General features: G+C 30.7%; 1 protein-coding gene and 2 long non-coding RNA genes across 3 annotated transcripts; all 3 read right to left on the reverse strand.

The window, feature by feature from the left end:
- Positions 1-788: 788 nt before the first annotated feature.
- LOC131658374 (uncharacterized) lies at positions 789-1,334 on the reverse strand. The gene has a single exon (XM_058927678.1). It carries the CDS (start codon positions 1,332-1,334, stop codon positions 789-791), a length of 546 nt encoding a protein of 181 aa, XP_058783661.1.
- A 4,873-nt stretch (positions 1,335-6,207) lies between these two features.
- Positions 6,208-7,104, reverse strand: LOC131656145 (uncharacterized). Its single transcript, XR_009300007.1, has 3 exons — positions 7,013-7,104; positions 6,855-6,902; positions 6,208-6,738 (listed from the first exon to the last, which is right to left on the reverse strand). It is a non-coding gene; the product is annotated as an uncharacterized LOC131656145 (long non-coding RNA).
- A 228-nt stretch (positions 7,105-7,332) lies between these two features.
- On the reverse strand, positions 7,333-8,509 carry LOC131656146 (uncharacterized). The gene is made up of 4 exons (XR_009300008.1): positions 8,391-8,509; positions 8,199-8,316; positions 7,544-7,618; positions 7,333-7,430 (listed from the first exon to the last, which is right to left on the reverse strand). It is a non-coding gene; the product is annotated as an uncharacterized LOC131656146 (long non-coding RNA).
- Positions 8,510-25,436: the final 16,927 nt, after the last annotated feature.

Consider the following 25,436-nt stretch of genomic DNA (forward strand, 5'->3'; position numbering starts at 1 on the left):
CGTGGCATGAAGCTCCAAGAAACAATCTCTTGTAGCCAGATCAAGTACGAAAGCTGAATATAGGGCTCTAGCTCACACTACATCAGAACTATTGTGGTTAAAATCTCTTTTAACTTAGCTAAGAATTTCGTTCTATCCTCATACATTGTTGTGTGACAACATGAATGCCGTCATGCTATCTCATAATTCGATTCCCCATGTCCGCACTAAGCATATTGAAATTGACATACATTTTGTAAGAGAACGCATGGTGTATAAGAAACTTGTGATTCAACACATTCTCGCATTCTCAATTAACTGACACACTTACGAAACCTCCTGGTACTGCAGCGTTTCAAGATTTAAAGACCAAGCTCAAGGTAATTTCATGCCAACCCTCTTAATCTTGAGGGGAAATATTAGAGGTATACCTAGTAAGTTCAAGGTACTTTATCCTCATAGTGTTAACAAGAGTGTAATACAATTTGATTGTTTATAGTGTAGACAGCGACAGATCTTCTAAGGGGCCGACAGGTGCAGTGGCACCCCTCAAATTTTGGTTTTATTTTTAATATATAGAATATGTTAAGGATGGAAAATCAAAGTGATAAAAATAATGTACTTAGAAGCAAGAAGAATGAGAGGATGAAGTTACCAGTAAGAACTAATAAAAAAAAAGAGATAATGAATGGCGGTTGTAGGATCATCAATTTTTTTGAATAAGATATTATATATATATAATAAAATGAAACGGAACAAAACGGGGAACCAGTTAGCCCCAAGTTACCCAAACCTAAAGAAAGGTATACCTAACCTATTCTTGACAAGTTCCGAATCCCCAACAGGATGGAATCTAAAATGATGGTAGAGCTAATACCGAGCGCTAAATTAGCCAAAAAATGGGCACAGGAATTACCTTCCATATAGATGTGAGTTATAAATATATGCGAAAAGTTAGTATGCTGTAAGCAGAAAAACCAACGGGTCCTAAAAATAAAAGGGACTAATCTGTGGTTGGTGAAAGCTTTGACTACCATGGTAGAATCGGTTTCAACCCAAAGCTTTTGCCAACCCCTATCAATGGCTATCTCCATGACATGGATTACCGCACCAAATTCTGCATGAACCGAAGTGTTGCACCTAATATTCTCCGCAAAAGCAAGGGTGAAGTCTCCTCTATAGTTACGAAATAAACCAGCACCTCCTGCTTTGGAAGAATCGTGGATGAAAGCTCCGTCGCAGTTGCTCTTAATCCATCCAAAAGATGGAGGAGCACAAATCACTTCAAAAATGGAAGGAGCTTTTGGAGGGATGATGTTGACTTTAAATTCTCTGATAAGAGTGAAGTCCATCATGTTTAAATAGGAGGCTTTTTTAGTAGAGTTTCCGGATAAATTGAACCTGTAAATAGGGTCGCTTGTAAATTGTAGAAGTGGACTTGTAAATTGTAATAGTGGGCTTTGAATTTTATCCAAAATCTTAGAACTTACGGATATAACGATTTAAAATAAAAATAGAAATCATGAATATATTACTATTACTATTGATTTATTTTCAAATCTTAATTTCTGTTAACATGAGCTTGCTCATTTTTCTTTTCTACTTTTTATTTATTAGAGATGATTAAAAACTTATAATTTAGTATATATTTCAATTTTTTTTTCATTATGTGATTTGATTTAATTTTATACCACACATAATCTTAATTTAATGGTGTTTGCTTTTTTATTTAATTTGGTGAGATTTAAACTTTTTTTTTTGGATTAGGTTGATATTTTGAATAATTTTTGATAACGATAAATTGTGTATTTTTTAATGAATGTTTAAAAATTAAATCTTTGATGCATAATTTTATTAATACTTTATTTGTGTATTTTTTAAGAGGGATAGAATAATTAAATATGTAAAAACATCGATTATATATCGTATTTATAATTTTATGATATTTTATTTAATATTTATTGCACCCTTCATTATTTTTTTCGAGATCTGCCACTGAGTGCAGATAGTGGTTATTGTTCCGTTAGGAGTATGTTAGCAGGTGGTTATCAGTTAGCTAACAAACTGCAAAATCTTGAGTTGTAGACTTGAGTAGTATAAATTGTAAAAGGCTGAGGTTGGAGATTGTAATGTAAAATACAAAACAGTTATGCAGAACTTCAATACTTCACTCTCTGCATTTTTCATTTCTAATAGTTCTGAAATATTATGTTCTAAAATGAGAATTATCATTTTTCTCTAACTTTCTAATGATTCTCACTATAAAGATTACCAATTCAGATTAAGAAGTTGAAGAATATGCTGAAGATCATGTTATCGGTTTTAGTTTTTTCTTGACATTTAGATACCATATTATGTTTTGAAAAATATTAATATTATTTTTTAAAATGAGAATTGCCATTTTTCTTTAACTTTTTTTTAATAATTTCCATTATAAAGATAAGATAAAACGCAATATATTCCAAAGATCATTCTAAATATAAAGATCAATATGAAGTTGATACCAATAATCAACTTTATGGCTTTGAAGAGAGTTTCTTGCACAACACGAGTATTACTTACTACTACTAATAGAGGGTGGTGTTTTCGGGATCACTTGGGGAGATTTATCAGAGCCGGTGTAATTTGGGATGTGGGTCTTTTTTCGGTCTTTGAAGCCGAAGCTATGGCTTTGAAGGAAGCAATCCAGGATGCTATCTCCCTCCACTTATCTCATGTTACCTTTGAAAGTGATTGTCAATTTGTGGTCAATTCTATTCAATCTAAACATGTTGGTACTTCCGAATTTAGTTTTATCATTAAGTCTATCCAAAATATTTTATGTTTATTTCCGAACTTTGAGGTAAAGTTCATTAAGCGCCAAGGGAATTCGATTGCCCATAAGTTAGCTAAGGCAGTCAATTCTTGGTCTAGGCGTAGTTCTCTTAATATGATACCTCTTTGTATTGTACCTTGTTTGATGAATGAAAGATGTTAAATTTGTTCTTCTCAAAAAAACACGAGTACCACCTGTTATTGATATTTAAGGCGAATTCATTGTTTTTGATTAAAATAATATCTCTCTATTAGATTAAATAAACTATTTTTTCTATTAATTAGTCTATTAAATTATATTATATGTACTATTGATTAATAAATGATTAATAAATGAATAATTAAAATAATACTTGTCTGTTAAATAAAATTAATAATTATTAATAATATTATATGTAGTTATTGATTTTAATTGGTGATTATCATTAAATTATATTATTTGTAGTACCGACTGAATTTTATCCCTACCTCATTGATTCTCAAAATAAGTTTTTATTTTTATTTTTATAAAAGCTATTGTTAATCTTTTGATATCCACTTTTTTTATTTCAGCAAATTATATTTTTGTCTGTTAATTGGTTATGTTTTTTTAGATACTAATTTTAAAGAGGTTTAATTACAGTTTTGGTCCCTTTATTTTCTCTGATTCATGAAATTGGTCCACCTATTTTAAATTTAAACAGTTTTGGTCATCCTATTTTAGATTTAAACAATTTTGGTCACTCTTTCATACTTTTGCACTTAAAATTAACGATTATTTCACTTTTTTAAATGATAAGTTATTTGTAAAACATGACAAATCATCGTATATAAACCTATTATTAAACTTTGTAGATACAAGTATAAGTTAAAAAATAAAAAATCTCGTCGATTTTCTTTGAAAAACCATGAAAAGGGGACTAAAACTGTTTAAATTTAAAATAGGGACCAAAATCATTTAAATTTAAAATAGGGAACTAATTTCGTGAATTAGATAAAATAGAGGGACTAAAACTATAATTTTTCCTTTAAAGAAACATAAAATGCATATCTTTCTTGAATATATTGTCAACCTTATATCTTTTCCCACATATAATTCTTATTATATTTTAGTAATTGTTACTTATGCTTTTTTTAAGTACATATTTTGAGGAATCACACCAAAGATAGTGTTCATTTTAATTATTTTTTTTTTACTAAATGAAATAATAAAAAAAAATTCCAGCATTCCATTTTATTGAGTTGTTTACACATAATAAAAATTTTACTTATTTTAAATAAATTATTTATCTTTTTTATGGTACATTAAAAAATCTATCACCTCATTCTACTTTTCTTCAATAAATAATATTGTTAATAAAACTATAACTTATTTTACATTAAAATTTCAAAACAAAAAAATTAATATGAACATAAAAAAAAAAATTGAGAAAGTATAAAAGATATAGAGTAAGACAAAAATAATATACCCTTAAATCTATTATACAATAAAAATTAGTTTTTGTCTTGTATATATAAAAAATATATAGCTAATTTATACTATTAAGGCTATGAAAATGAAATGGGTGCGGTAGCGCCAATTGTTTTGCGGTTCTTGTCGATGTAGAAGAAAACGATGGTTTTGATACTAATCACATGGATTATGAACACATCAGTCAACCATTTGTTTTTCTAAGCAAAACAGTTCGTTATATCATCTCATGTGCTGGTGCCTGGTGCCACGGGTTGGTGGTTTTTTATGCATCACCATAACAAACTAGCGGGATACCCGTGCGTACGCACGGGTACTGGTACGGGACGCGAATTTGTTTTTAATACATAATAAAAATGAAATGAAAGAAAAATGAAATTGTAAAATAAAAAAAATTGATTAATTTATTTTTTATTTAGAAGATAAATTAGTAGTAAAGTTGTTAGTGTTTATTACAATAATAATTTTTGTCATATATTAAAGTTAGATTAGTAGTAAAGTTGTTTTGTTTATGTACAATAGTATTATTTTTCCCCTTAATGTTTTCACATATTTGAAACAAATTATTGATAAATAAATTTGTTATCCAATATTTAGATTAATAGTAAAATTGTTTCCATTTATAATAGTTATAATTTTTTCTATATATAATAGATAAATGAAAATAATGTGAGAATGACTTAAAAAACAAAGGGTTAATAAATTATTTTTTATTCATACAGAGTGGTGATAAAAAAAAATTGTAAAAAGGTAGTAGTTTGTTAAAAACATAAATGAAAAGTGTAGAAATAGATATAATATTATTAATGTGTATATATAATGTTAAAATAGGTAAATTGAGATATGAGATATTTATAATCTATATGAGATATTTACATGAAAGTTATATGTCATAAAATCATTGTATTGAATAATTTCAGATTTTTTTGTAGCCATTGACTACCCAATCATTTAATTTTTATAGGATCTGGTTTTCATAGGATAATTCCTGATTCTGGTCGGACAGGCGCATTATTTTCACAGATAGTAATTATTATTTATACAAAATTAATATTTGAAGTACATAAATATTTTTATTCAAAGTAAATTATAAGCGGTCTTTGAAAATAAAGTTGCATGGTATTTAGTAATTATTTAACAACTAAAATATATGATTAGAAGAGAAATTAAAATAAATAAAACCTATGGAAAAAAATTGTGAAATTAAAAATGACTTTTTTTTTTAAAACAAAGTTGAATTTCCAACAAATATAGTAATAAGGAAATAATAAAAAAAAATTCTTTATTGACATCATTTATAAAAATACATAAATCAGTAGTATATTTTTTCTTGTATATAAAACTAATATCTTTTATAAAAATATTTCAGTTAATCATAGATTGTTTTGCTATATTTTGACAGCATTTATAAAAACATTCGAACCAGTAGTACAATTTTTCCCGTATATAAAAATAATACCGATAAAAATTTGATTAAGTAAAACTTTTAAAATACATATCATTGTCAAATTAATTGATAAAATATCAGCATAATTTGCAAACATGAGCAAAGAAATACAAAACATAATCCCTAAATTTGTAAGACACTCACTTTCACATGATTATTTTGTCTGGGCATTGGTTTTGTAGTTTGACAATTTGTACATCACATTCTCAAGTTTTTTAAAGGTGATTGTGAAAGCCAATGTACAATATTGGAATGATTCCTTTTCATTAAGCTATTTCAACATCTTTTTGGTGTTTTAATGTTTACAATTTATTCCATTTTTACATCTCAATAGAAATAGCTCAGGAGTAACTATGGTTTTGTTACAGAATGGATCTTAGTCACTTATGTCTATACCAAAATTCTTAATTAGTGGCTGACTATCCTATCATCAGAATCCATATCAGTCATCACTATTTTTGTATATTAATTTTTTTAAAATAACACCAATAAGCACAAAAGTACAGGAACCCGATAACAATTAATATCAAAGAAGACTATTTGTATGGAGTCCATTTACATTGATGTTCTTGACTGCTAAGAAAAGTTTAATAAACTACAAATATAACTACATTGTGCTTCATGATATACATGCTCATGTCTCTTTCCCATAAACTCTTCGTCTTTCGTCAATGTCATCAGTTTAAGTTCTGGGTCAGCACTCAATGGTCCACCTCTTTCACTCATTTCCTTCAAGTAACCATCATTGTCAATTCCGCCGAGTGACTCAATCCTCGTCCTTTCTTTCATGCATAAGAGATCGTGATCTTTGGACATTTCTATAGCCCCTCCAGCCCGGGATTAAACAGCACGACAGTCTCCGGCATTAGCCACGAGTAAAGACCTTCCAAATATAATTGCAGTCAATGCAGTTGTACCAGAAGAAAGGGAAGGTTCAGCAGAGCATGTTTTCGCAAACTCTGAATGAGTCTCCAGAAACTTTTCCCCACCAGTTCCACATTGACATATATGTTTTTGCCGCTTGTTTACCACTTTGTTCAAATGATGCCTGGTTTAAAATGACAATTTAAAGAACTATTAGCTAAATATATGATTATACAGTGTAAACCTATCGATAGAAAAAAGTCTATCATGTCATCGATCAATACAAAAGAACTAACCTACCATATAAAACATGCTCTTATTCATCTTTCCAATTCTTGCTATATGGTTCTGCCAAAAATATATTGTTAAATTGAAACAAAACAACACATAGATGAGAATACATAATAGAAACAGAATAATTATAGAATAGTAACAACAAATAGAAAGGATTTATCGACCTCATTCACAACAGGCAAAAACTGATATGGATGACGACGACTGGATCACTTCATATAGAGAAGTAACCCAACAGCAGGTTTCTCATCAATCAATTGTGCAGCCCAAGAACCTACATTTCCAAAACCCTGTAAAAAAATACACGATTTCGGATCAAAGTGCTAAATCCAAAAACTTCATTGAAATAGTTCTTAAAAAAAGGCGTAACCAGAGAGTCTTACACAATTGACTGGTGCATTGCAGTTATTGTAAACTTGCTGAGTTCGATTCCTAACAATATAAGATAATAGGCATAAAAAATACCTGAATAATGAATCGTTGTCCAGCTATAATTTTCCCATTTTCATTCAGTAAAGCCTTTGTTGCAAAGAGGACTCCTCTTCCTGTAGCTGCATCTCTACCTAGAGATCCACCAAAATCCTAGTTTGAAAAAGAAAGTAAAATTAGAAAATTGAATGGTTTATTAAGCATAGTTTCTCCAAGCTCAGTTGCCATGGAAATGAAGCTAGAATCACAAACAAACAACTACTTACTATCGGTTTTCCAGTCACAACTGCAGGTGACTATTTGTGAAATTTTGAATATTCATCGAGTATCCATGCCATGGTCTGCATACATACCATAAAATAAGATAATTTGAATTCCAAAAGTTCACATTAAAGTTTCAGAAATTTCTAAGTTTTTATTATGAATTAATGACAAATCAAAATTAAAATTGCATACAAATACTTCAAGTTCAAATACAAGACAAAGAACTTATAATACAAAAACCAGAATTAAACATATATAACAATCTTAATAACAGACACACCCTAAAATAAATATTACAGAGTGGGAAATTTTGAAGGTTTCTATTTCTTAAACAAACTTATGGTTGAAAAATGAAAATGAATCATCATCAGATCAAACATTAATTGAAAGCAAACAAACTTTACTTTATTGTCTACAAAAACAATATTTCAGCAAAGAGGAATGAAAACAAAAGTTTAGAATCCGAAACAACGAATTTTGGGTAATTTTTTATCCAATTATTCATTCATTTGTTTCAACTACAACTATTTAAGAAACAATTGCATCTTATCAACAACAACGACAACAAAAAGCATCAACTAAAACAGAAATTAGTATGAACTTATAGTATATGAGAAGCTAGCAAAATAGAAGAATATAGCAGTATGTAGCACTAACAGTGGAGTCACCGTTGGACACAAAAGACTTCATCTTCCGAACTGAATCCTCAGAGTCTGGGAACAGAAAGGGAGTGCCATGTTCAACCACAACTGCAACGTCTCTCATCGAAAGCAACCTGTTGAAATCAATTTCAATTCAATGAGAAAAAGAACAAAAATATTTAAGCAAAAGAATGAAATTCAGTGGGACCTTATTGGTGGGATTGTCATTTGCTCCCACATTAAGAGACACAACTCACTTCCCATCATTCCAAATGAGGGATGGACGGAGATACTAAGCTTCAACAACTGATGTTTCTCCACTTGCTGCAGAAAACCAAATAGCTTATGTATTTCCAAGAAACTGGTTATACACATTGGTAAGCTTAACTTAAAATAAATGGCTAGTTAGATAACTTCAATACCTGGGAATTGGACAATATATGTTTTATCTTTCTTACTCCTTTCTGTAATAATTCCTTCGTGCCAACTAATAACAAAAATAGCTAAATTAGAGGTAACAACTATATCAAAATATAGACGTAATATACAAAATACATCATTATTATAAAAGGAAATATACAGATAAGGTGCAGCAGCATAATGAAATTAAAGTAAGAAACCAATTGATGCTTCAAAACCAAGCAGCAAGACCATTATTAATTGGTCAAGCTTTGCAGCTATGAAGTTTATGTGAGACAAAAGCTATTAAATAGGATAAATCAAATCTGCAAAACCTTTTAGTGGGTGCAATAAAATATCTTATCTATTTGCCTTATCTGAATATTGCCTAGAATGGTGGGTAATATGTATCAAAAACAACAATTGCTTTTGTGCTTTGAGCATAACAAATCAATCAATGCAATAAAAACTCATTCCCCAGTGTAAATTTCACGATTAGCACCTTCCCTTGAAAAAATAACACTTTTAGTCATAGCAACAAAAAATTGGACAGTTTCCTTTTATATGATTTTGCAACTGCATCTTTCTGACCGTCATATCAAGTGGCAGCATAATTACACCTCCCTGACACATAAAATCAGGAATTATCCTATGAAAACCAGATCCTTTGAAATGTAGAGGCTTCCCTAATTGTCCAATACCCTTTTCACCAGTGCAGAGAGCTCTGAAATTCTCAGCTGTTTTAGGAACAGCATCAGCAAAAAGTTCCATTACTACCCTCCCATCTTTATTTTTTCCAATAAGAATATCAAAGAAAACCTTCGGATTCTTCGACATCGTGGCAACAACTTTATCCTAATAGAACAAGCATAAAATCATTATCATAATCATGAACGGATATGAGTAAACACTTATAAACTTAGATTAATTAGCCAGAAAGAGTATATAGCATCTACTAATCAATAAACTGAACACTAATTCAGATTAATTGAAATTCAGAAACCCTAAAAACGGTTATTGAAATTAACAATGTATGCCTCCGTGAATAAGTGTTGTTCACTTGTAAATGATTGGAAGACAGAAATGGCCTTACTTGATCAGCGATAGCATACTGTGAATTCTCTACCTTTCATGTCAACCTTTTTCTCACTTGCAGTACATAAACTGACAGAATTTAGAGTGTACAAAAGGATCATCAAATGAAAGCTTTACCATGGTCATCAAATGCACCAATGCAGTAATATCATCCTGCCATCAAAGTATCATCCTTAGTGTAATGAATTAACGCAACAATTCCGAAGTAGCAGAAAATTAGAGGCAAAAACTACGAAATATATACATGAATAAGAAGCATATCATTACCCATTTGAAAATCACCTTCCTATCTGGACATCACAATAAAATTTAGTAGTATTATCAAGTGTTGTAATAACCATGAAAGGAAATTGAATAGAATCATAAAACCTTTAATTATACGATGATGAACCAGACAATCATTAGGAAGGTTGAACTGTGACAGGGTTATCATCTTCAATTGAATTCCCGCTGAACAACAATGTTTTTTTTGAGACAACAGAATAAAAACAAAATAATCAAAATCCTAAACTATAATCACAAAAATTAGAATACCTTCAGCTAAAACAAATAAATCTAAAGATGTCTCCATCAATATATCCACCTATTTTTCTACCATCCAGAACATCCATCAGAGTTGTCTTTCCAACTCCATTTACACCCATCAAAGTAGTGAGAACACCCTTCAAAAGTACTAATTTGTCCTCTAAAACACCTTGCTCTGAGAGCATGTTCCTGTCAGTTGACAATTGGAGTAAGATGCATAAACATTAGTTTAAAATGATGTGAGGAAAAAATAGAGATAAAATACCAAGGGTTTCATCCGCTAAAGCAAACACAGAAGCAACCATTACCTGATTCAAAACCACAAAACCAGTCACAAAGGCTTCCATGAGCTAAAGAAAATAAAGTTCAAAAAAGTATTCAGAAAAATAGGAAAAAAAATCCCAATAACCTCAACATCAACATATGTGTTGTATCTTTGATGGTAGGAAGTTCATACACACGGATTTCGTCGGCTACAGTACCCACAACCATAGCAAAACATATAAGAAAACCCCAATCAATAAAATATATAAACCCTAAATCAAAAAAACATATAAGAAAACCCCAATCAATAAAACATATAAACCCTAAATCAACAAAATATATAAGAAAACTCCAATCTTTAAAACATATAAACCCTAAATCAACAAAACATATAAGAAAATCCTAATCAATAAAACATAACAAAAAATATTAAGATCTCATTTTAAATAAACCCCAATCAATAAAACACCGTACGAAAAGGCATCGGTAGCATGGAGAAGAATACAAATTGCTTATGTAAGAAGAAGGAAGAAGAAGAGGGAGAAGGAGGAAGAAGAGAGAAAGTGAAGGAAAGGACGAGAGAGAGAGAGAGAGAGAGAGAGAGAGAGAGAGAGAGAGAGAGAGAGAGAGAGAGAGAGAGAGGGAGAGAGTGTCAGAAGATATTTTTCTTTCAAATTTGTAAGAAGAAGAAGAAGAAGGTGGTACATAATGTGTAAAGAAGAAGAAAGGAGGAAGAGAGAGAAAGAAGAAAAAAGTTTGTGGATGAAGAAAGAGAAAGAGTTTTGAAAATTAAGTGATATGATGAAGTAAATGTGAAAAAGCATCAAAAGTAGGTTTGCTTTGGTTGGTTTGGAAACAAAAGGAGCTATGTGACATCAACATTTTGTTTATTCCTGACAACCAAAGGCAAAATTTAGTAACTATGTAGTTTTAATAGAACAAAGTGACATCATCAGTTGGAAAAAGTAAATTTTGGACAACAAATACCCCTATTTTAGACACATGGCAGATATAGAAGCAGGGACATAGTGGTGTTTTCCAGAACCATTTCCCTTCTTATATTATAGAAGCCATCAAATAAGTCTAAAACTTCTGATTCTCTACTTCACCCACAAAACTCCGTATCAACCTCTTAATTTTGATTTTTAGCGTGTTGAGACTGTACTTATCGTATGCCTAACGATTAATATTAAAAAATAGAAAAAATAAAATTGATATCTAAATTTAGTGGGTTTAATCCTAGGGACTTTATATTAAAAATAGAAAAATATAATTGATATCTAAATTTAGTGGGTTTAATCCTAGGGACTATAATTTGCTCTCAAATATAAGTTGTTTTGGGCCGGCTTGAAGTTCAGTAATAAAAAGATCTAATCTTGAGTCCAAAGATATAAGATGTTAGACCACTTGTTCGGTGTTTATAATGGAGGGTGGAATGAAGTGTTGAAAGTGACTATAGATGTCCGCGGTACGGTTTGAGCAGTTTTGAAAAAGGAAAAAATGTGCAGTTCGATTTGTTTCGGTTAACTTTTAAAAATAAAAGCGAACTAAACCAAACCAAACCAATGCGATTTGGATTGGTTTGATTTTTTTTACAAAAATTTATTGACTCATACATACACATATTGATGAGAACATAACTTTATATTTAGTTATTTATGCGTTATCAAATAACAAGAAAGTTATCATATTTGGATAACAACTTTCCATTTAATATACAAAAATAATATTAGATAAAAGTGGAATAAAAAACATAAAATAGTAGCAAAAAATAATATCAAAAACATTACAACGAAATATATAAAAAAATGAAATATTAGAGAAGATGAAAAAGAAAGAGTAGGAGAGATGCGATTAGATAAGAAGAGGAACATTAAAAACGTAATTGAAAGAGATAACAGTAAAATAAAAATAATAAGATGAAAAAGAAAGAACTTAAGAGATGAAAGACTAGAAAATAATATGTGATATGTATTTGGAAAATAAAATGAGAAGAAGGTGCAATACCGCTAGGAGAGATTTGGGAAGACTTAAACTGAAACCTTAAGTGTGAGGAAGAGAAAATCATTCGTAATCGTAAGGTTAAGGCATAATAGGTTTGAGTTTGGGTTGAATATAAGTTAATTGAAGTTTGGGGAATTGTAACATAATGCGGTTTGGTTCGGTTTGTAAAATACAAATCGCAAATCGACCGAACCGCGCAGTTTGTTAAAAAATGGCCCAAACACATCCAAATCAAATGCGCTTTTTTGCAGTTTCAGTTTGGTTTGGTTCGATTTTGCCGTTTTCTATTGGGTCAGTTTGGTTTTGGACACCCCTAAAAGTGACATGGATTAATTTGTGTTGAAAATATTCAACATGTTGAATGAGAAATGAGTGGGGGTCACTTATAATACTTTGCAAATTTGCAAAATCTTATTGGTTGTTGTGATTGTTTATATTTTTATCCCACCTTAATTATTTGGAGTCAATTATTTTATAGGAAAATAACTTTTTATTTATTTTTATTTTCACCATAATTCATCATTTTTTTGATGTCTATAAATAGAGTCTCGACATAAGGACAAGACAGTTATCGCCACCTCCAAATAGGTTTATAACCTGGCCATGAGGTCCCCATCTCATGACCTGAGTCAAAAGATCAAAATAACAAGATCAAATTCTCCACTCTTAAGCATTTCACCCTCAAATACTCTAACAAGATCAAAATAACACTCTTAAGCATTTCACCCTCAAATACTTCATACTTGAAAGAATGTTGTATTGGTATATAAGACTCGAAGGTTGTGAACCATACCTCTGGTATTCCTAGGCCTATGACCCAATACCAGAAGTTTGAGCCCATCGGTCAAGCCCAACACACTAGCACATGGTTAAATTTAAATGCATTTGTCTTGGCATAATGATAAGAAAGCGATTGTCACCTCCAAATAGGCCTATAACATGGATAAAAGGTCCCTAACTCATAACCTGAGTCAAAATGTATGGATTTCTATAAACCCTAATATGACTGCTCTAACAGAAGATTAGGTGGAAACTCCTTCTCCACTCTTCTTCCTATTAGGAAAAAAATGTGACCAATTTGTACTCATGATGATCAACCATAGTAATGACTCTATTTGGATTGGAGCAAGCACACTTACAACTATAAATAAAAGGCTAAACATGAGCCTGATGATCCAATATTAACATTAAAACATCAAGTTCTATCATAACATATGACTAATAAAACACTCAATCGCCCACCTCTACACCAACATGGGCTTCTTCATAACATATTTCTAGTAAGGTCTTCCCGATCTGATTTAATAAAATCAAAAATATATATAATAAGATTTTCTACGACATCTATTACATCACCTAGAGCCATCTTTCAAAGGAATAACTTCTACCAATTTTGTAAAGTAGTTTACCCTTGCCAAGATATATTTATGAACTTTATACTAATTATGATGTATTTGACCTATAAAATTCAAAGTCCACCCATTTAAATAGACAATGTTTTATGATTGTATGTATTTCATTTGTTGAAATTTTTAGTATATCCTGACACGTTTGGAACTTTTCACAAGATTTTACAAATTTAATACTATTCTTAATCATGTTTGGTTAGGGTGGCAAAACGAGTTAGACCCCCCGTTTAACCCACGATTTTTGGCTGACTGAGAGAAGGTTTCCAACCTGTCTTCTTTACCTAATCCCCTCCATTTTTTTGAAAAATTTGACGGGATGATCATGACTGCTTTCACCCCTATGTTTGGCCAATACACCCTCTATAACATACAACACCTAATTTATTATCACTATTTTGATGCGCACCACATATACCCTCGTATAATTCTACTAAGAAAAAGTATGTGTCCTTAACACAAAACATATATCTAAGCCATTATTAATAGAGCATCTATGTATATTTTGTCATAACAAATATTGGATGATAATTATTATCCAATTTTTTTGAGGTGTATGTTCTCATGACATTTCATTCATGTATTGTAACCAGAAGCAATGAGTTTTCCCACAGATTTTTTCTTGAGAGTTCCACTAATAAAAAGTGCTGAGCTTTCAAGAATATTCCCACAAACCTTATTACAACCGATGAGATATTTTATACATGTTAATCCCTCAAACCACACAGAGCTTTTAACGTCTGAGCTCATGAACCAAATAGAGATTTTGACCGACTAAACTCAAGAACCAACAAAGATTGTACCAAGACAATGTCAAGAAACAAATAGAGATTTTACCAAGATAATCTCAATAACCAAATAGATAAGTAAAACAAGAGAATCACACTTTTGATGAAGAACACTTAAGCACGAATACCAGTACAACCAAAAACTCTCACAAGTATTTTTTTCACTCAAAGAGACTATGGCAACTTTAGTGAAATAATATAAGAAAAGTATCAAGTGATAAAGAAGAGAATCAAAATGAATTCTAGTGTGTTTTACAATGAAGATAAGTCCTCTTATTTATAGGGTAAAATATGTCTCAAAAAGGAAAACAATTCATGGGCTTTTTAGTGCATCTATTTGAATATGGCCTAGCATTAAATTCGTTGTCAAATTTTAGGCCAAATATGGAAGGTTTTCAAATTTTAGGCCAATTATGGAAGGTTTTCAAATTCGCTATCCCTAATCAATTAAAAGCTTATTTAAACGATTAAGAGGAGTTACAAAAAAGTTAGTTGATTAACCCTAAGGTGTTAATTAGTTATCTAGTGAAAAAATATTCATTAAGGTTTAACCAAGCTACTAACTAACTAGGTACGCGCATGAAACATTTACAAGTGATTTTAAAAAAGATAAAGGTTTCAAAAACATTTGAGTGTGTGTCTGAGATTTTCATTGGCATCTTAGGAGATACTATTATAATTTTACAAAACACTTATCACTCATACACAAGAACGAATGAGATTTCACACTTCTTCTCTTTCACAACCTTGAAGCTTCAAGATCCCTTGCTTGATTCATCATTGATCAACACTTTATCTCAGACTTGACTTCTTCTGACCAACGAGACTTGATATAGCTTCTTTGATGCACACCATAATCAAAGGTTGCTTGTTAAGATATCTTCATGGACTCCATTGAACGTTGTTTAATATTAGGTGTTGTCATCATCAAAACCACCAGGATCATATGCCACCAAGATCATCTACAGACAATTGTGCCTGCAAGCACATAGCTCCACGTCTGCAACTGCCTTCTCTCGTTCTAGATCCCATTAAAAATAATCCTTTTTATTCAATTTTAAAAAAGAGGGAAAACCTTATTTCTTCTAGAAAGATTCAAAATGAACCTTTAAAGATGATTCACCTTGATTAAGAATGACTGAAGTTGTTTTTATTCTTTGGATAGGGAGTGGGAAATATGGCCTTTGTTTTACTTGTATGTACTTTGAACAATCATGTATCGTTCTTAATCACTTCACCCTTACAAGTCTCATGATTGATGGACTATGGACTGATATGTCCATAATGGCCTTAGCCCACTTAGCTTCAAGAAACCCTAACCCATTTGATCTAGAGCACGTAGAACTCTCGGAAAAACTTAAACTTTCATAGGTGAAGTGAAGCCAAATCCGCATCATGATAACTAAATCGAATGGTATATTGTGTGGGTGAAATCCTCAAACCAGGAGGTCAGCTCAGCTTTGAGGCAAAACTCTTACTCAGCTTTGAGTAATGCAACAAATATAGGAGAACATCTACACATATGAGACCCAGACAGAAAAATAAGACAATGAATTTCCATAATGATGTAACGTCCATAACGTTAAGAACCATCAAAGTTGGTCATGAAGTTAACATTCAGAAGGAACATGGGAGTCAAAGGAAATAAAAATAGAGAATAATATTCATGCACAGTCAGTGTAATAGAAAATCAATAATTTGCCATGTCATTAAAAAAATAAAAACAAAAATCGGATATAATTAGATACATGGTTGTGATTGGTTGACCTATTTTACACTGTCAGTGCATCACTCCTTTTCTCATAAAAATATAATGTAAGTAACAACTAGTAGATTAAATATGACTCAAGACCATTATAGTCATTAATACAAATTGAGATAATTATATGAGCAATCACGTATTAACATATCATCCATTTTGAGACTTTGTTTGTCCACTACAAGTAATGTCATAAATAATGTACTTTCCATAAGTACATTTTACATTCATTGTGTGATCTCGGCAAAACTCACATAGACCATACTCTCGCTCTAAGTTTGTGTTAGTAAAACTACCATTCCATAATGGTACAGGCTACTTCTAGTAGTAACAGTAGAGGCCCAAATGCCATTGCGGAAATGATACTCGCTATAAAAGAGTTACGTCACCAAAGCTAAACTTTGAAGAACAATATTCAGAACCTCCAACGACAACAACAACTGAAACTAGATAATGAACATCTGGGATGCACATGTCTTAGATCAGGATCCTCAACCTCTCTCCACCAAGATTTGGGATGCACATGTCTTAGATAGCTTCTAGTGATCCTCTTTGGAGACCTTTGATAGAAAGAGCGACCTACAGGAACATGATATCGTCATCAATATCTAGATGGTGATAATAGGTGCAAGACTCACTCAAATTTAACTTCTTTCTGGATCATTAAAGAACGCAGCTTCGTATGGTATATGAACATTTCTAAGTTCTCCATAACCAGTTATCAAGACTTCTCGAGAAAATCAATTTTTAAATACACCTAACTATGAAAAATAAGACTTACTCAATTAAATTCAAAACACTTCCATCGCGTCAGCTCGATTGTAAGATATTTTTCATTCAAATTCCAAGTCCCACTCTTGAAATAATGCAATTAGCAACTTGTGCTACTTTATGTAAGATAGAACAAAATTAAAGACCAATCACAATTGAGATCAAAGTGCCCCAAATTGTCCACCCATTGACTCGTTGCGTATCACTTGGCTAGTTGGCCTCGTATAACTATTCTACTGGTAAGTACGTGAGTCTATCAACTATCAAGAATATTCATTAAATCAATATTTAATACATTAATAATATTAAATGTTTATTAACTATAAATATTTTGTTTTATCTTAACTGGGTGGTCCTCGCCCGTCTGTATTTGGTTGTAGGTTTGTACGATAGGTAAAATGCTTTTAAACAGCAGTTATTACCATCTAAAAAAACTAATTAATTATTATAAATATTTAAATTATATTTAAATTATTTATATGTGATTTTAAGATTTATATAAATAAATTTAAACCGTAGTTATCAGAAGAAAATGTTAAATGTTCTGTACAAAGGTGTCAAGAACTTGAACCCAAATTTTACAATACTAGACTCTTGTCGATATTAAGAAATCCAATCTTGAATCTTTATTTATATTAATATTTCAATAAAAAACAAACTAATAACTTTTTTCTTAATCAAAACAAACTAATAACTATAAATAATATTGGAACCGCAAAGTTAGGTGAGTGAAAATAGTTCAACTAATATTTATTACTTGGATTATTAGATGAATGTCAGCTATTGATCATTACAATTATTTTTTTTGTCAGGTTGATGTGCATAAGGTATATCCTTATGCATGGTGTATAAGTCTCGTACGAGTAATATTTAAATTGTTTCGAGTAATATTTTAGTTAGAAACGAGTAATAATATCATAATCTATGAATAATATATGCATTATTTGTATACATCTATTAATTATGAGTAATTATTAATTGTGAGTAATGAGTACACTATTCTGAGTAATATTTACACTATTCTGAGTAATATCGAATTTAAACTATTTTGAGTAATATATTCATTGTTCTGAGTAATATTTATACTATTTTGAGTAATCTATATATTATTTTGAGTAATAAATATAATACTTTGAGTAATATAAACAATATTTGAGTATTTATGCACGGTGCAAGAGAATATACCTTATGCACATCAACACATTCCATATTTTTTTATAGATTTTTATACTGTAATGAGCGTAATGTTATAAGCGCTTAAAGGTAGTGCACTGTCAGTGTAAATTTTTGTACACCGTCAGTACATCACAACCCTTAAAAATTAATATTATATTTAATTTGAAGAAAAAGTCAAATTTTTATAAAATTTAACGGTTTAGATTTCACTGACAGTGTAAAACTGTTTTACACTGTCGATGTATTTCCATTAAATTCATGTTATAATAAAGTATTTGATAGTTATAAATCAATAAATTAAAAAAATAACAAAAAAATATTTATAATTTAATTAATTATTATAATATTTGATATAATTACAAGATTATTATCTTTTAACAATAGAATCTTTAATAAAATTAATGAGTAAAAGTGTGTGATCTAAAATAATTAAAATTTATAACTTTATTATTTCTAATTAAATTAAATTAATTAATGGGTGGTTTTAATAAATGTAAAGTTTAATACAACCGTTTCAGTAGTTAGGGGTGTACAAAACACGAGTTAGGTCATGTTGTATGTAACTTGAATTCGATCCTAACATTTGTCCGAGTCATTTTTTAGACTTAAATTTAATTATAAATTCGGTGATACCTAATGATATATAGATAAACTAGTAACAAACTCGTGCATACACACGAGTTCTATTTGGTTACGCGAATTTGGATAAATCATTTATTTTAAATAAAAATGTTAAAAAAGAAAAAAAAATTAGATACATAATTAATTATTTCATATATAAAAATATTTAGATCAATAATAGATTTTTTCCCGTAAACCATTTTTGGATTAAAAATATTTAATCATAAATATCATTTCTCGTATATAAAAATATTTAAATCAATAATAATTTTTTTCCCATATACAGACTTCATTTTTGTTTAGGTATCATTTACAAAAATATTTGGATCAATAGTAAATTTCGTATATAAAAATATTTAGATGAATATTAAATTTTTTTTTCTGTATACCATTTTTAAATAAAAAATATTTGGGTCATAAATACCATTTTTCGTAAATAATAAATTTTTTTTCCGTATACAAATATTATTTTTGTTTAGGTATCATTTACAAAAATATTTGGATCAATATTAAATTTTTCGTATATTAAAATATTTAGATTAATAATATATTTTTTCCCGTATACCATTTTTGGATAAAAAATATTTGATCATAAATACCATTTCTCCATACAAAAATATTTAGGTTAATAATACATTTTTTCCCGTATACAGACTTCATTTTTGTTTAGGTATCATTACAAAAATATTTGGATGAATAGTAAATTTTGTATATAAAAATATTTACATATTAATAGTAGATTTTTTCCCGTATACCATTTTTGAATAAAAAATATTTGGATCATAAATAACATTTTTGGTAAATAATAATACAAATATTATTTCTATTTAGGTATAATTTACAAAAATATTTGGATCAACATTAAATTTTTGTATAAAAAATATTTAGATCAATAATAGATTTTTTCCCGTATACCATTTTTGGATCAAAAATATTTGAACATAAATATCATTTCTCGTATATAAAAATATTTAGATTAATAATAGATTTTTTTCCCGTATACAGACCTCATTTTTGTTTAGGTATCATTTACAAAAATATTTGAATCAACAGTAAATTTCGTGTATATAAAAATATTTAGTTCAATAGTAGATTATTTTCCCGTATATCATCTTGGAATAAAAATATTTGGATCATAAATACCATTTTTCGTAAATAATATATTTTTTCCATATACAAATATTATTTTTGTTTATGTGTCTTTTACAAAAATATTTGGATCAATATCAAAGTTTTGTATATAAAAATATTTAGATCAATAATAGATTTTTTGGCCTATTCCATTTTTGAATAAAAAATATTTGGATCAAAAATAACATTTTTCGTAATAATAAAATTAAGAACTTTATGGTACAAAGACCAAAAAACCACAAATTTAATGTGGTGGCAAAAAATCAAATAAGGGTATTTTGAACTTTTTCACAACCATTAATTTTCTTATATTATATATTGATGTTTTTTTTTTTGGAAGAAAGAAGTGAGAATGTGATGAAAGAGAAAAAAAATAGAGAATAGAGAGAGAGATTTGATAAGTTTGATAAAATATAAGAGTTGTATTATTTTAATAATAAAATTAAGAACTTTATGGTACAAAGACAAAAAAACCATAAATTTAATGTGGTGGCAAAAACTCAAATAAGGGTATTTTAGACTTTTCCACAACCATTAATTTTCTTATATTATAGATAAAGATATGACAATACAAAGACAAGATGATCTCAAGACAAATCACGAATACAATAATTTTTGTTTAAAAGGAACCAATCAAAAATAAAAACAACATAAACGAGTCACTATAAAATTTCAACACATTATTGTAAAAACTCATCTTACAAATTAATCAACAAACGATTCATCAAACAAAAGCATTGTCTTACAATCTAAAGAGTAGTAGAAATATTATCTTGCAAATTAATTAACTATTTGCATCCATTAACAAAATAAATATTGCATAAATTAAAGAGTAAAATCGCTAAAATAAGCAATAATATGGATCATTTCATGTTCATGTTGCTTGTCTTTTTTAACATAGTAAAAAAAATACGGCACTGGTTACAAGTATAATAGTTGAGAGAGAGTATGCTCATATAGGAAGTGTGAGAGATCTTGTGTATTTTCTCCCTGCCATTGCGAATGATCTTCCCAATTATGGGATTGGGGCATTTATAGAGGACTCATTGGGCCTGGACTAGAAAGCTCGAAAATGATTTCCCTAATTCCATGAACAGAAACGTGGGAGTAAGGAAAGACTCACTATCCCTCAAATCATGGGGGAGACGATTTTTCCCTTTGGATATTTCTTGGACACCTCATAGGCCCCATGTGATAAATGGAACATGTTATGGATCCCAACTCGGGTGAGATAACCCAAGCCCTATTGGGCGATCTGAAGGCGCTTCGGGCGAACAGGCCCCTTTCGGGAGCTCGTTATATATTAACCCAACTTAGTCCTAAATGTTATATCATGGATCATCCTTCTTAGACCTAATAAAATCATCCAAGTCCTCGCATTTCTCTTCTTGTTCAAACTTTTCCCTCTTCTTCAAAGTGGAACAGAAATTAAAGGCCTAGTCGTCGACACGTGATAGAAAGTGAAATAGTATAGTTATCCACCTTGTTAGTTGTTGAACTTCTTTAACGATTATTGGGCTTCACATGTTGACTATAGCCTCAGTTCCTCTACTCGTTAGCATGAAACCTAATAACTTTCCTTTTGGCTCCCTAATGGAACACTTATCAACGTTTATACACATATTGTATCTTCTTACAATGGTTCTTCTCTTCAAGCATTTTACCATCATATCATTTATGTATACTTCCAATTTTTTCTTATCATATCCGAAAACCTATTGTATAATAACCTATGGTAGGTAGCTCCAATGATCTTGAGTTTTAATGGTATCACCTCTTATTGATAGTTGTAGGTGTAGGTCATAAAATAGGGTCTTGGGCGCGACCAAATGGTTCATCTTGATTTGGCTGTACCCTGACGCGGCCATGAAATTGTGAATTTTGTAACCTAAACCATATTCAATCAATATATCTATGCTAGGGAGAGGCAATGGTTTTGTAAGGCATGCCATGTTGAGTTCAGTGAAGTCCACACAATTCCTCCATTTTTCAAAATATTTTCTTACCATTACGATGTTGGTCCTCCATGTGGGATATTTGACCTCGCATATCAAGTGTCTTTTTATATTATTCATTTCTTCTTCGATAAATATTCTCCTTTCCTCTCCCATCTTTATTTTATTTTGTATGACAGGCTTGATAGTGATGTTTAGGGCGAGGCGATGACATATGACATTCAAATCTATTCTCGACATATCAAAGGGACTGCATGTTAATAAATCCACATTCTTTTAAATTAGGTGAAATAATTCTTCCTCTCCGGTTTTTGTTAAAGGGATGCCCAACTTTTTATTTTGAAAGCTTAGAGGTCCAATTTAAACTTCTTTAAGATCGTTAATGGGAACTAGCATGTCTTTTATGTAATATTCCCCAGAGTTAACACTATAGGCGCTTGGCCTTGGTGGAGGGTTACTAAACATCAATGTCTTCTTTATTATGACATTGTCCTACTAACAATTTTTGGCTATCACGTACTCTCCTTCCATAACCTTTACTTTCTTGTTGTCTACAAGGTCATCCATTGTGAGGTAAGTTATGGATTAGACTACTTCTAGAACATATAAGCCTAGACATATAATGATCATATTATATGATGAATAGGTGTTTACTATAAGGTACCTGACTTTGATTATTTTCACATTTTCATCCACTCCAAAAAAATTATTATGGAGATGTACCCTCGGATTTGTACTTGATCGTGTGGGAATCCTACTAGGGAATCTTTAAAGGGTTGTAAGTGTTCAAGATTTAACTCTAGTCATTTAAAGGCGTCCCAATAAAGGATGTCATTTGAACTAACAAGGTATATGAGGACTCTCTTTATGTTCCACTTAAACATTGGTACCCTGATGACCCAATGATCATCCTTGTGGGTAGGACTCTAGAGATGTCTTAATGCAAGAAAGTGACCTCATGAGCACAAGATGGACAAGATTTTATGGGTTATTCATTGATGGTTATCATCTAGTGCACATATATTTTTCATGATAAGCTCGACTCACATCCTCCAGTGAGTCCTCCCGCAAATGTAGTAAGGGTATAAAGATCATGTTCCTCTTCAATTCTAATTCTTCATGTTAGTGTCATACCCCAAAATTTGCCCATCTCATTTTCATCAAGGCGCACAAGTTGGCAAAAATTTTAAGGAAAAACCTGAAACCCTAAATGAAGAATTTTGAACTTCTTGATTAATGAGCCTAAGATTTTCACTTCAAGCATGGTCATGACCTTGTATGAGACCTCTAAATCCATATTCACCCTTTTATAATTTTATTTACTATTTATTTGGATTTTTATTCATTTAAATATGAAATAAACTTAGAAAAAGATCAAAAGAAATGGATTAAATCATATGGACTTTCTTTTAATCATACAAAGGCTAAAAAAAAAAAAACACCATAAGGAGGACCAATTTTCGTTCATATGTAAAAGGGAGGGTTTTAGCCAAATTAAAAGGAAAAAAACTCATGCATATTCATGCAAAATTCCAAGGGGCCAAAAATAAAGAGTCTAAGCCCATGGAATGACCTAATAGAATCCATATATATTCTAAATGATTCACAAAAGAAGGGGGGCCGAAAAATTGACTCACAAACCCTATTCTAAGTTTTCAAAAATACAAAGAAGCTAGGGCAATTGAAAAAGAAAACTTGCAGCCATTCTCAAGTGATTCCCAGCGCTCCTCCACGTTCCTTAAACTCCCAGGGGCCATCTCCAATCCTTGTACGAACTCAGAAGTGTCCGTAGCATCCCCCATGGCTCTCACGTGTTCATGACATTCATGAATCTCAGGTTCTTAATCTAAGGCATTTTAATTTATTCTATGTGTGTATACTTATCCATCATATTGTTTAAGACTGTTTTGAACCGTTAGTTGTGAGTTTTAGCGCAGGATTCGTGTTTTGCCATTGTTAGGGCATTGAGAGCTTCTTCTTCGTTTTCATGATTGCAGCCGGTTTTGAGCCAAATAAATCACACCATTAGACTCACCATGTTATGATTAGGAGATCTGGGTGATCTATTTGTTATAATAACAATGTTTTGTTTGAATTTAATTATGTGTTTATATTATGGAAACATGTGGAAACCGTGACTTTGAAGACGCTTTTATGCTCGATATAGGCTTTTGTTTGCTTCAAATTAATGATGGTTGTGTTCATGGCATTTAGATATACAATTTTGGTTTTAATTTCGTTTGATTTCGTGGAGAATTGATGGAGTTATGGATGTGTGAAGATGAGAGGATGAAATTCGGTTTAGCCATTTATGGGGTGGTGTTTCACGATCAATTATGCAGCCCCCATGAGGAAGATGATTTGTTGTCGCTGCGGGATTGGCCAGCCAATAAGTAAGAGGGCCCCGCTTTGACTTTTTGTTAAAACTAACAATTTACTGCAGGTTCTGGTATTTATAAATGGCTCCCGTATCAATGACACGGAATCATGGTAGCACAGGTGGAAACGGCAGTTAATGGTAATTAGGGGTCCTGGGTTCGAGTCCTAACAAAGACATTTATTTTGTGCAACATTTTATCCACAGATCCAGTGCTATACATCAGCGCTGGCACACGATGCGTCCTCACGCCACAATCGTCAGATCTCATCAGAATTGGATCCAACGACCCAGGAGCTGCAAGCCCATGGTGGACACTCCCAAGTGCATAACGCAGGATCCAGGTTCCTATTCAATTTTTTTCATTTGTTTATTTATTTGTTTTATTTATTTGGTAGGGTAAATAATAATGATTTGTATTTAATTTAATTAATTTATTTTTAGGATTAGTATAAATTAGGATTAGGTGATCATTTGGAACTATTTTCCCTATTATCTCGATTATTCGAGTTAATTGATTTTAATCAATTTTAATTAATATTAAATCACAATAAAACCTATAAAGGTTTATAATATTAGGGTTCTCCCAATCCCATTGGCCACTTGGCCGAAGTGTTTGGATTTAATTTGTTATTCGTTTCGACTAAATCTATTGGTCGCGATGGTTAATAATCAATCCTTTAAATAATTATATTAATTAAAATAGACATTATTTTGCTAAATGGTTGTAACCATCTTATTGGTTATGATGATTAGCATATTTCCCCTTATCAATTCGTTATTATTTGTAATCGAAACTATCGGTTATGAGGGGTAACGATAAATTAATAAATTAATAATTAAAATACAATAATCCGTTATTAGTGATAATCGAATTAATCGATTTGAATTGGTAATGGTACAAAACCCCTAATCTTTTGACTATGGTGATCAAACCCATTGATCATTGCGGTTAATTGTGCCAAATCAGGGTTGTACGCCCA

Source organism: Vicia villosa, linkage group LG3, assembly GCF_029867415.1.
Source record: "Vicia villosa cultivar HV-30 ecotype Madison, WI linkage group LG3, Vvil1.0, whole genome shotgun sequence".
Classification (NCBI taxonomy): Eukaryota; Viridiplantae; Streptophyta; class Magnoliopsida; order Fabales; family Fabaceae; genus Vicia; species Vicia villosa.

Excerpts from the sequence above, each read along its gene's own strand:
- LOC131658374 (XM_058927678.1), bottom strand. The coding sequence starts at position 1,334 with ATGATGGACTTCACTCTTATCAGAGAATTTAAAGTCAACATCATCCCT.